Source organism: Quercus robur, chromosome 12, assembly GCF_932294415.1.
Source record: "Quercus robur chromosome 12, dhQueRobu3.1, whole genome shotgun sequence".
Taxonomy (NCBI): Eukaryota; Viridiplantae; Streptophyta; class Magnoliopsida; order Fagales; family Fagaceae; genus Quercus; species Quercus robur.
The window spans coordinates 15878921-15891465 of record NC_065545.1 but is presented as its reverse complement, the minus strand read 5'-3'; the positions used below and the strand labels follow the sequence as shown (position 1 = coordinate 15891465).

Sequence of the window (12545 nt, the reverse complement as noted above, 5' to 3'; positions counted from 1 at the left end):
TCCAAAGCATGTCCTATAAATATCACCACGTTTGTCAAATGAATGGCTCTCTTGATTGCTATCCGGTCCCTTCTTAACACTTGGGTATGAGAATACATCACTAACTTAGACATTAAGGCGAAAAATGGAGTTGTCATGTAAAGTTATTTTTTCTATTATTGTTTTGTTTGTCCAAATCACACTAATTAGACCAAAGAGAAGAAAGAAGTGAAGAATAGTCCAAGTCATATATCCTATGATGCACCCGAATAAAATAAGAAGTCCTCTGTGAGCACTCCAAAGCATGTCCTGTAAATGTCACCATGTTTGTCAAATGAATGGCTCTCTTGATTGCTATCTGGTCTCATCTTAACATTTAGGAACAAGAATACACCACTAACTTAGACGTTAAGGCGAAAAATGGAGTTGTCATGTAAAGTTATTTTTTCAATTATTGTTTTGCTAGTCCAAATCACACTAATAACACCAAAGAGAAGAAAGAAGTGAAGAATAATCCAAGTCATATATCCTTTGATGCACCTAAATAAAATAAGAAGTCCTCTGTGAACACTCCATAGCATGTCCTGTAAATGTCACCATGTTTGTCAAATGAATGGCTCTCTTGATTGCTATCTGGTCCCATCTTAACACTTGGATACAAGAATACACCACTAACATAGACGTTAAAGGTGAAAAATGGAGTTGTCATGTAAAGTTATTTTTTTTCTATTATTGTTTTGCTTGTCCAAATTACACTAATGAGACCGAAGAGAAGAAAAAAGTGAAGAATAATCTAAGCCATATGTCCTATGATGCAATATACATCCAAATTAGGAGTCAACAGAAAACCACACATTACTTTTACAATCTAAATCCAAGTATAACAAAAAGTCATACCATTAATTAGAGCAACCCACTTTGTTTATGAGTTCAAATTTTGAGTACAATAATTGTATCTAGAAGACTAGAATATACTCCATTATTTGGAGCACTTACATAGCATTCGTGGAGATGTGACGCCTTCCACTCTTAATTCAAACATATGCCTACTCCCTACTCTTTTCTGGTCAAAATATGTTCACACATGCCTTGCATGCCACATGCATAATTAATACTGAAGACGACGGATTTATCAATTATCATAAGCTTTATAAGAAGATTATATCAATGGGAGACCCCATGCCAATAGACTTTCTTTGTACAAATTCATGAGTCTCCTCTCCCTCACATCACATTCAAACTTTTGCTATTTCTTTGCAATAGCGTGTGGCAAGTAAAATTATGAGCATCTTCGACCTTTCTCTCTCTTTTCTCACACATGCTGTGTATATTCTTTCTTTCTTTCTTTCTTTCTTTATACTTGTCTATCTTCAAGATTTCTCCATGCTTTGTTTGAACCTATTTATTTTCATCTCAAAAGAGAATTAATGTACAGCTAGCTTTAAAGTTACATAACTATTTTCAAGGTACAACTATATTCTTACCCAACAAACAAAATAAACTCATCTAATTGCAATGCTTCACACAAGTAGCATTGCCGCATCACCTCACTTCAGACCACACAACACAAAGACAAAAGGTAAAGAGAGAGTAGGTGAAATTTTATATAAAAAGAGGTCCGATCGAGGAATAAAAAGATATGGTAATGCAAGTTCATTTATAAGACAAAACGAAAATATACTGTAACTTCAGCAGACAAAAAGAGCGAGGGAAGGAAAAGATATGTAATTTTGCAGAGAGAATAACGTTGTTTTTGGCGACCATCTTGCAAGTTCTAGCAGACATACGAATAAGGGAGATAGATAGCAAAAAAAAGAAAAAAACAGTAAAAATGCGGTGAGCGTGGATCGAACACGCGACCTTCAGATCTTCAGTCTGACGCTCTCCCAACTGAGCTATCCCCGCTGCTTGGAGCTATAGTTTCCCATTATAATTAATAGTAGACAAATATTCATCGTAACCATTTCATTTTCGTGAAGAGAGCTCATAAGTCATAAGCCATTACTGCCTAGTGCCTAGTGGCCAGTGGGTCAAGAGTCAAGACAGACTACAGACAGCTAATGCCTGATAATGATATATAATAGTAATACTATCAATTTTCTCTAACGTGCCCATTAACCCCATTACAATCCTTGTCTTTTTTTTTTTTTTTCTTTTTTCTGAATCATTGCACCCCTTTCTTTTTTTTTCTTTTTTTCTTTTTTTTGAGAGGAAGGACATAAAGCTGTTGTTAAGAGAAGCCGGCTATATTAACATGGATTACATAAATAATAATAAATAAAAAAACTATGGTGAGACATTTTCTATGGGGGTGAGGGTCCAAATTCGTATATTGGGCCTTGAGCCTTAGCCGATGACGTTAGTTGATCCTAGAACTGATAAACAGTAGTGAGGGTGTCGATCTCAGAATCTCATGAGTAAGATTCAAACAGAAAGGCTAGGGAAGGTGGTCCGAGGAGGAGTATCCCCTCAGATGAACGAAGCATAGATCAAATGCGTATTCTATCACTCAAAGTGACCTTTCACGAAATTTCACTAAAAAGGACGTGCATTATAAACGTACTGGAAGAATGGGAGTTAGGAAATATCTAAGGAAAAATTGTTGTCACCGCATTTAATGCCTGCAGCTAACTTTCTGGCGGCATTTATGTGGAAAAAACTCTTGAACAGTGCTGCCTTGACTACCACAATTTACAGAAAGCTAAAAAGGGTGTCTGATGGGACAAACACTCAAGTAGTGGCTCAAATGATCAACAAGCGTAGGATTAAGATAGTCCAAGAGGGACTATATAACAAAGGAGATCCTCCATGAATAAGGGATCGAGAAAAAGAGAGAAAATTACTATAGCATCAAGAACTGACTTTGTAATTAAATCTGAAAAATATATATAAGAACGGATCTCCTTAGACTTTGCCGAGGACAATTTTCTTCATTATAAACCTGTCTATTTACATCTTCTTGTCGTCTAAATTTACTTTTGTGTCCGTCTGATTCATTAAAACCTAGTTTTCCAACTCATTCTTTACAAATTCATTGTTTTGAGCTTTTTAAGTCTCAGTCCATCTATTTGTTGGGTTAGAATTTCAAATCTGGTCCTTACATTTTCCATTCAAAAAATAAAATTCTGAGACATTTATAGTATATTTCGTTAGACTATGAGCAATAACAACTTTGTACTTTCATTGCGAAGACTTAGAGAAAAACATTGTCCTACTTAAAACAAACGACCTTTGATATAAGGTCTTTTGGTGTTATCTACTTACCCTCTATCTTTGATTTCAAAAAGATCTCTTAAAAAAAAAAAAAGCCATTGTTTATACGTGGGCACACGTCGTGAGGTCCATTGTATACTTCTGAGTTCTGGCCTAATACAACTTTAAAATTTCGTTATTGGTTTGGGTTGAATTTTCAGTGCAACAATGACCAGAAGGCCCATTGACCAAAGATATATAAAGTAGTCAAAATTCACAAGGCCCACATTCATTTGGGCCTGTTAACATGGATCAGAACCCGGACCAATAAGTCAACGATCCAACAGTCCAAAACCAAAAAAAAAAAATCAAAACCCTAATTCACATCGCTATATTAATATCAAAACTCTCAAAAGCCACAAAGAAACTCTTCCTTCCTCAAAAACCTAGCTCAGGGCTTCTCTCTGCAACAAAAGAAATGGTACTCTCTCTCTTTCTCTCAATCTCAATCTCTCTAGCTTTTACAAGGGTCTGTTTGTTTTGTTTTATATTAATATGTGTATGTAAAATGAATTTTTTATATGGAAATGAATGAATAGGGAAAAGGAACAGGGAGTTTTGGTAAGAGGAGGAACAAGACCCACACGCTGTGTGTGCGATGTGGGCGCAGAAGCTTCCATCTCCAGAAGAGTCGCTGCTCCGCTTGTGCCTATCCAGCTGCCCGTGTCAGAAAATGTATGTGATCTGATTTTCTGGGTTTCTTTTATTTTCTATGTTTAATATATAAAGGAAGCTAGATTTATTCTTTATTGACTTGTTTGGTGAATTGGGTTTTTCTCAAATTCCAAAAAGAAACTGAAAATTTTGAAATATTTTGCCTTTTCATTTTCGATATTCAGAAACAATTTTTTTGTTACAATATACAACAACAAAGGTTTAGTCCCATTTTTTTGGGGTAGACTATGGATTCTCAACAGATTGGTTAGGGTCGGCCACATATATTCTTCTCCTGCATTCTATTCTATTGAAGTCATAGTTCATGTTACTTCCTTAATTGACATGTTTTGTTTTGCTTAGTTGAGTTTTGTTCTTGTTGTTTGTTTTATTATATGCTTTGTTTGGTTGGTTGGAGAATCTACTAGAACAAATGATTGGTGTGACACTTTGTGTGTTAGGTTTAGTTTTTTGACATTAAACCCCAAGGTTGCGTTTAGATACTTGAATTTGAATTTGAGAGTGATGAATTTGAAATGCCTTAATTTCAAATCCATAAATATTTAAGTATGTCATTCATATGGATTTCTAAAATTCTACGGATTTAGAAGTTATTTCAAATTCAAAGGATTTTAAGGTTTAAAATCCTTGGCAGATTTGTCAAATCCAAATCCTTGACGCTTTTGTAAACTATCCAAACAAGCTTTTTGGATTTTAATTCCCCCAAATCCAAATCCATGTGCCCAAATCCTGGCATCCAAATACACCACAAGTGAAAATGGAGCATAAAACTACTACTTTGATTTGTGAAGTTTGAGTGTTTTCTTAATGAACTTACAACAAGAATAAGCATTATTTTAGCTCTAAGAAAATTTTCATTTCTTCATTGGTGTCAGTTATCTGATGATTTGTAAGCTGATGGATTTGGTAATCTGTTTTGGTGCATTTTGACTTTCGTCTCTGTTGGTTTTTGCTGATGGGTGTTTCAAACTTTTGTTCTTCACTTGGCCATGCACAATCTCCTGAAACTTTTAGCTTGGTTGGGTGGTTGGCATTTTGATTGCCTGTTGTTGCTTTTTAAAGTATTTTGTACCAAGTTTTGAGGACAGAGGGTTTTAGTATAGATGCTTACCATACTGCACCTTAGGTTTTTTAAGCATTGAAGTTAATTAAGGTGTTTATAATACTCTTGAGATACATGTATCTTGATGTGAGCTGTTGTCTGGGTTTGGTTTCAGATAACTGGAGTGTGAAGGCTATCCGCCGAAAGACAACCGGAACTGGCCGAATGAGGTATCTCCGTAACGTGCCACGCAGGTTCAAGACTAATTTTAGAGAAGGTAAATGTTTGTTTATCTACTGTATGCACGAATTGTATCAATATGTTTTGGCTGATTGATCATCTTTTTTTGTTTATTTAGGCACCCAAGCAACGCCCAGGAACAAGGGAACAGCCGCTGCATCCTCTTAAAGTTCATAAGAGCAATGTTATTCAGTTTTGTTTGATATTCTTGAATTCTCAAACAATTTTTGGATCACTGTTTAAAGAGAGTTACTTATTGTTACAAGTCATGAGTTGTTTGCGATGTTGGAGACTTATAATTATCTCGGCTTGAATTTGATAATCAATGGTCACTATTTTCATATGTCTCTCTGTTCTCTTCATTTTTAGTTTTTCAATGCCTGTGCCAGATGTGATTATTTCTTGTTTGATGTTTAATTTTTTGTCTCAATTTTATGTTTTTCGTCATTGATTGGCTTGTGATGACTGTTGCTTTCATGGCATGTTGTGAAATTCATTCCATTATGGTTCTTCCATGAGATAGTTAATGGATTAAAAAGAGAGTATTGATGGTTCTGGGCCTATACCGGATGCAAGCTTTCACTTTCTTTACCAAGTATAAATCTTAATATTTCAGCTTTCACTTTCTTTACCAAGTACAATTCTCAATATTTCAACCACTGGGCAATAACAAGCGTTCCGTTCTCCAAATGTGGATTATTGACTAACCATGTTAGATGAACTCTGGCATTTATCATAGGGTTTATTTATTTATTTATTTTTTTCGTGGTTTGATATATCTTTCTAATTTATATATTTTTGGTGTAAATGTTTTCACATTTTGGTTTAATTTCTTAATAATCTTTGTCAGACACGGGTTTTAAGAAAAGATTGATTTGCTTTGCTGCTAGTGAATATTTCTAGGTAGAACAAAGGATTTCAACCAGCTTAGAAAGTCGATGATGTGTTTATAGAGCTAAGCCAACTTGAAAACCAAGTTCTGTGCTTATAGGCCAAACAGCAATTGCATTTTAATTGTTATGGATGTGTTTTGTGCATTGCATTGATACAAATACATAATGGAGGTTGGATTATTCTGGAGACTGTATGGACCTTCTGGTATCTCACTGTTGTGTGAATGTGTATTGATGTTCTTCGTACTGAACTTTGGAGTGTCTTATGCTTGAAGCATTCCATTCTTTGTTATGCCTAAAATGATAGCATTAAAAACTAGAAGCTGATATCTTAATTTGAATTTGGACATTTGTCTTCAAAAGAAGACAGAATTTCAGGCATCACCATTTGCCCCAAAGCAAAAGATGCACTGAGAAAGAATTTAAAGCTTAGTTTGCTTGATGCCCTGTTTGCTTTGTTTTGAAAAAGGGTTTGGTTAACGAAATAGATTTTTCAAAATTAACAGAAAATACCTTAGCAAGATGGAAAATGTTTTTGCATTTGAGTAAAGGAAAACATTTTCCTTCATTTCTTTTGTCTTTCCTCATGCCATTCCTCTGTCAACCGAGTCTTGTTTCACAAGACCCGGATAGACCTGCCTCTAATATGGCAGATTTTCCTCAACCTGATGGAAGGAGCAAGGCAGAGGATGGGGCAAAATTAGCTGATTCAACAATGGGGCAAGGTGGGGTTGGGTTTTGGCTGTCCCAATCGGCTTCTTGATTCTTGTTCTGTGTAGAAGACTTCACAACTCTCTTGAGGAAGGCAGGAATGGAAAGAAGCAAACATAGAATTCTGACAAGTAGAGGAGGGCCAAAAATCAAACATCTATGTTTTGCTGATAATAATATCATGTTTTGACGTGCAACAATGAGAGTGCCAAAGACTCCAAGAACATTGGAAACTTCGGGCCAAAAAATAAATTGAGACAAGACAACCATATCTATATTAGCAAAAAGAAGTGCTACATCCACAACATTTTCACAATATTTTCACAACAAATCATATGTGACAAGTAGTTATTGGTTTTAATTTGAATCTACAACTTAAAATTACTTTTTTGCCCATTTATAACAACCAATAACAATCTACCACTTAGGATTTGCTGTGAAAATGTTACAAACATAGCATTTTTCTACTAGCAAAACCTTACCAAAATAAATAAAGGTTTGAGTAGATTTACTACATGAAGTTGTAGAACATACAATCAAGAACCATATTTTCCCCTCCACATGAAAAAAGTTCCTCACCTATAAAGTACTGCCTTTCTAAGTGTAAAGCTGAAGAAATTGAATCATTGATCTTACCAAAAAGAAAAAGAGAAACAATTTCATAGAATTGAATTGTAATGTAGGACTTGCAGGCTCCTATTGTAGAAAATCCGGCTCTGCCTTTCTGAGTACTCTCCTTTTCTGCTTATCTGTTGATTAGTTCAGGGCCTTACCACTGCTTCACGGGGACTTCATGATGATAGAAATCAGCAATTAACAATCTTGTACATCAAGATGAAGCACTTTCCTCTTTTCTTAGTCAGGAACATGTGCACCTGTGAAATTATGGGAACAAGAAGCTTGATAATGTATCACTTAGTGCTTGAGCCAGTAGTTGCGTAGCTGAGCCATATGGAGTAGTATTTCATCACGACCCTGATTGGTAACACTGCTAGTCATAATCCATGGTGGTGCAGTCTGGAAGCAGCCACGTATCAACTCCTGAAAATCATTCACATTTTCTTCTGGTCTTTTCCCCCCATTCTTTCTCTTCTTCCGCTTGTCACATTTGGTGAAGACCAATGTCATGGGAACCTGTAAGAACATATATAAGCCGTCATACATCTTTCCCTTTTGAAAGAATAGCTACAATATTACATTCTTGTTCATCTTCCTATTCCCTTCCTTGCACAATTAAATAGTTATGCCCAACATGAAAAGCAGAAGCAGCAGTCACGGAGAAGTGTTTGTTGAGCCCTTCTTAAACTCAAGCCAAAAACATATTGTTGTTGCCAATATACTTAGTACCCATCAAGTTAAAACAAGTGGGAGTTTTGTTCAGTGGGTACAACCATTTTAACTGGCTGTAAACAGTCAAAAGAAGGGGAGCTGACAGATTGAAAACATAAATCATTACTATTGATAGACACCAATAAACATGGGAAATAAGTCAATAAAGACAGGATTAATGGTTTGAAATTATTGAATAGTTTAAAGATCTAGTCCTGGTCGTTTTAATCATTTCACATAAACATATCTTTGTTTTTCCTGTTAAAGATTACAGAAAATGAGAGTACCTGATTCTCACCCAGCCAACTAGCATACTCAAGATCAATTTTCTTGGCAGGAATGCTAGCATCTATAAGAAGGAACACAGAAACCAGTGTTGATCGGTTCAGGAAGTAGTCTTTGGTAAATTTTTCCCAATCTATGCGAAGTTCATGTGGTGCTGCTGCATACCTATTAAGCATTCACAACGGACAATGTCATGACATAGAGTTTAAATGATCAGGTTATAAACAGCAGAATCAACCTCCTGCTGAGAGATGGTTCTCTTGACCCAAAAAAAAAAAAAAAATTTGTAGTCCAAACACACAAATACTTGCAAAACCTGAAGGCATTATAAAATTTGTTGCAAGTCTGATACCATGTTAGAAAATTAAAAGCAGATCAAAATGTTTTTTAAATTTCTATCTAAAATATATCAGACAATGCTCTCCCAGGCAATAAAGTAAAAGTAAAACAAATTAACCCACCAGAACCAAGACCTAGAAGAAATGCTACTTTTTGAAGACCTGGAAGTTTTTTAATTCCCTAAAAAGCACAGCTCATATCCTATCAATCAATTGATGTCTTAGTCCTCAACTTCACCATTTTCACATATTATAAAATAAACAAGGGAACCACAGAAGAAGCAAGTACTCATAGCTTTCAGACATACCCATATCCAGGCAGATCCACCAGGTACCAGCTATCATTGATCCTAAAATGGTTGATGCATTGTGTCTTCCCTAGAAGGCAAAAAAGGAAATGAATAGTCAACTTGGAGATCCTTTTCAAGTACTAAAGAGCACATCAGAATATAATTGAAAGCTCTAGTTTAAAGTTGGTTAGTGTTTTTGTCAAGACATCCTTTATAACATATAAATCCAAAGTAAACCATCAGATACGCAAAAGTCTTAATTTCATTACACATCGGCGAAGAGTGACAGCAACAGAACATAAAAGGTAACTAGAATTCGAACATTTTTGAGATAATGAGAAGTAGGTCCGTTTACAAGGCAAGGTTAAATTAGTGAATGTGGTGACAAGGGAAGGGAGTGCCACTTTGCCACTTGAATAATTCATCTCAGACAGTAGAACTCGACAACACTACTGCTTTCTTCACAGTTTCTGTCATTCACTGAAGTAGACAAGCAAACTTCATCAATGATAGTCCTAGTTCCCAGTAACATACAATATTCACTCTATCAATGTAAGCACAATGATATCTAATCTACCCTAACCATTTTAACCTGACTCACATTACAACTCACATAAGCATTTGTTACCATAAGCATTGCCTAGACACTCTCACAGTCTCACCACAATCACTTTCAAAATGCAATAAATTCACATAGCCAAGACACCAGTTAGTTTTTGGTACATGCAAAGCAGGATTTGAACCCAACTCCCTTATTTGACAACAAGAAAGTTTACCAATTGAACTAACTCGAAACTCAAACCATAAAATTCACATAGTAAACTACAAAGAAAGAAAAAAAATAGTTGCAAACTTGCAAATAACATTTCTCAAATTTAAAGTGTAACAACAGACCAGGTTTCTTCGACGTAAGGGCGAGTTTTTTTCGTCGAACAATCGAGTTAAGAAGCGAGGATTTGCCAACATTGGAGCGACCAACAAGAGCAAACTCAGGAAGCCCATCAGAGGGGCAAGCCTGAGTGTCGACACTGCTTTTAACGAAGTCAGCTTGCGAAACCTGAGCGTCCCTAGCGTACTTACTCAGTACAATATTGGAACCCTTCAAGATTCTCGTACTCAACGAAGCGGCAGTGTCGGAAGAGACATCGGTATCAGGTGGGACAAACAGCTTTTCGATTGAAATTGGGACATGGGTCTCTTCTGGGATATCGAGATTGTGAGTTGGTATTGGGATGGGTTCGGATGTGGTTGAGAGCGTGGAGTTGAGTGCAGAGAAGAGGGTGGATGTGGTTTTTGTGGGTAGTTTGGGTTTAGGGAGAAGATTGAAGTGGGTGTAGAGAAATGGTGTTTTTGTGAGGAAGATTGAGGAGTGTAATCTTGGTAGGTGATGAAGTATTACCATTTCGTTCTATCTAAAATTTTGTACCTTTTTTCTTGATATTTCTGTGTGGCTAAAGAGAGCAGACCATAAAACCTCTGCTTTGTTCCTTGGTGTTGGAAAAGCCCAGCACAAGTGGGGGAGATAAATCTTGGGATTTTAATTGAAAACGCGCCGTTTTTTTATCCACCTACTAAAAAACGCCCAACTTCTTTAATTCTCGTGTTTCTTGCGAAACGACATGTCACATGTCGTTGTGAGTATTTTTTTTTTTGGTTTGAAGGGAGGTTTATTTATAAAAAAAAGAAGAAGCTAGTGATCAATGATGCTTGAAAATTAGTAGGCTGAATGTTTCGGGCTACAACGTCGGTTGGATGACCTAAACATAAAGAAAAATACTATCGAAAGTGACCGAGGTGAACCGGCCAAGAATCTCCATCAGTTAAATCAGTTTTCTCTCTAGAACTCAAGTATAGCAAGTGGATGAATAGTAGAACATACCTTGGTTTGGTGAGGCTTAGTCACTTTTATAGAAATTTTGGAGTGGGTTTACTTGTTAGGTGCCACTAAAATCGTGAGAGATATATAAACTTAGTGGGAAGAGTAGAACGAATTTTAAGGAATTCATCCCACGTTCTGAGATAAGGGATCATTGAAAATATTCAAAATTTTACTAATTGTTTATTGATCATCTATACCTTCTCATGTTATGGACGACCATAATCTCTTTGGACAATTGGTGATATGCTTTTACATCCTTATTTTTATGATCGTGGTGCACATTTCTCCTTTCTCCTTTTCTGAAGACTGTCTTGAATGTCACTAGTCTTGGACGACCATTATGGACAAAGACTACTTCTTGTTGATTACCATCAGCTAGTACATTAAATTTGCCCAAGAGACACCTGTGAAAGGTAGGGGCGTAGCCAGGAATACATACTTGGGGGGGTCAGGTTGTAACAGAGATATACTAAATATAATTCTTAAGTATTAACATTTGTTTCTACAATCACAGGTGTCCTAATTTCTGAATTGTTAACATCTTTTTTCTTAAAGAATGCATCAATTGTTTTTCGTTTTCTCATAATTCTTTTAGCTTTAAGAATATGACTCAAAAATTAACCTGAAAAAAATTTTAAAAAATAAAATATTAATTAGAAATTTTTATTTAGTTATATGAATGTTATTCATACTCAAGAAAAAAACAAAATTTCCACTATAATTTAAACAGTCAACCCATTTTTAATACAACTTTAATTACTAATAACCCCTCAAACAAAAACAAAAATAATTTAATTAATTTGTCTTTTATAATGTATTGGTTAATTTAAGTATATAGCTTTAATTATTGTTGTTTAGCGTAACAATAAACTATATTGCTTTAATTTATTTGTCATTAATTATACTGCTTTAATTTGCTATATTGTTTAGTCCCTTGTACATATTACATTAAAAGAGCCGAACATTATACATTACATGTGCAGCACAATAATTAAAGCAGTGTAATGCGTTGCACATTACATTGCTTTAATTATTGTTTACCCGGCCCCATGAGCCCATCTACCCCCTCCCCACCCCGCTCAACAGACAACAGACAAGCACAACATGCGCCCCAATCACAATAGCCAGTTGCAATCAGAAAATTTTGCAATGTCAATCACAAATCACAACACAGTAAATACACGTTACACTAAAGACCAACACATTGACTTTTAGCAAAAAAAAAAAAAAAAAGACCAACACACTAACCAACAAAAAGGGATAAGATAAAGCCAAATTAAAAAAAGACAAAAACAGAAAAAAAGTAAAAGCCAGCCAATAAGAGACCGTTCAAAAGAGAGAGAGACTTACTGAGATGTGAGATCAGATATTCAGATAGGCTATTAAAGTTAAAGAATAAAGAGAGAAACGTTCAAAAATTACATTTCATTTTTTCATTCAGTATTTCAGTGAGAGAGAGAGAGAGAGAGTCAGAGAGAAAAACCTTGAGGGAGGGCCGGACTGCCGGAGGGAGCAACCGGCAACGAGCACCGCTGCATCGGAGCAGAGGCAGAGCCGATCTCCGATGATCGATCTACGATCTGCCGTCTGCGAAAATTTCATTTCATTTCATTTTTTCATTTCAGTGAGAGA

General features: G+C 35.7%; 2 protein-coding genes and 1 non-coding gene across 3 annotated transcripts; 1 reads left to right on the top strand and 2 right to left on the bottom strand.

Moving 5' to 3' along the window:
* Positions 1 to 1811: 1811 nt before the first annotated feature.
* Positions 1812 to 1884, bottom strand: TRNAF-GAA (transfer RNA phenylalanine (anticodon GAA)). Its single transcript has one exon. It is a non-coding gene; the product is annotated as a tRNA-Phe (tRNA).
* A 1643-nt stretch (positions 1885 to 3527) lies between these two features.
* LOC126709751 (60S ribosomal protein L37-1) lies at positions 3528 to 5531 on the top strand. The gene is made up of 4 exons (XM_050410089.1): positions 3528 to 3652; positions 3771 to 3906; positions 5124 to 5225; positions 5307 to 5531. The coding sequence occupies exons 1-4, from the start codon at positions 3650 to 3652 to the stop codon at positions 5354 to 5356; spliced, it is 291 nt and encodes a 96-aa protein (XP_050266046.1). The 5' UTR covers positions 3528 to 3649; the 3' UTR covers positions 5357 to 5531.
* A 1748-nt stretch (positions 5532 to 7279) lies between these two features.
* Positions 7280 to 10552, bottom strand: LOC126709214 (GTP-binding protein At2g22870). Its single transcript, XM_050409341.1, has 4 exons — positions 9929 to 10552; positions 9053 to 9122; positions 8409 to 8571; positions 7280 to 7926 (listed from the first exon to the last, which is right to left on the bottom strand). The coding sequence occupies exons 1-4, from the start codon at positions 10434 to 10436 to the stop codon at positions 7708 to 7710; spliced, it is 960 nt and encodes a 319-aa protein (XP_050265298.1). The 5' UTR covers positions 10437 to 10552; the 3' UTR covers positions 7280 to 7707.
* Between the last annotated feature and the right edge of the window lie 1993 nt (positions 10553 to 12545).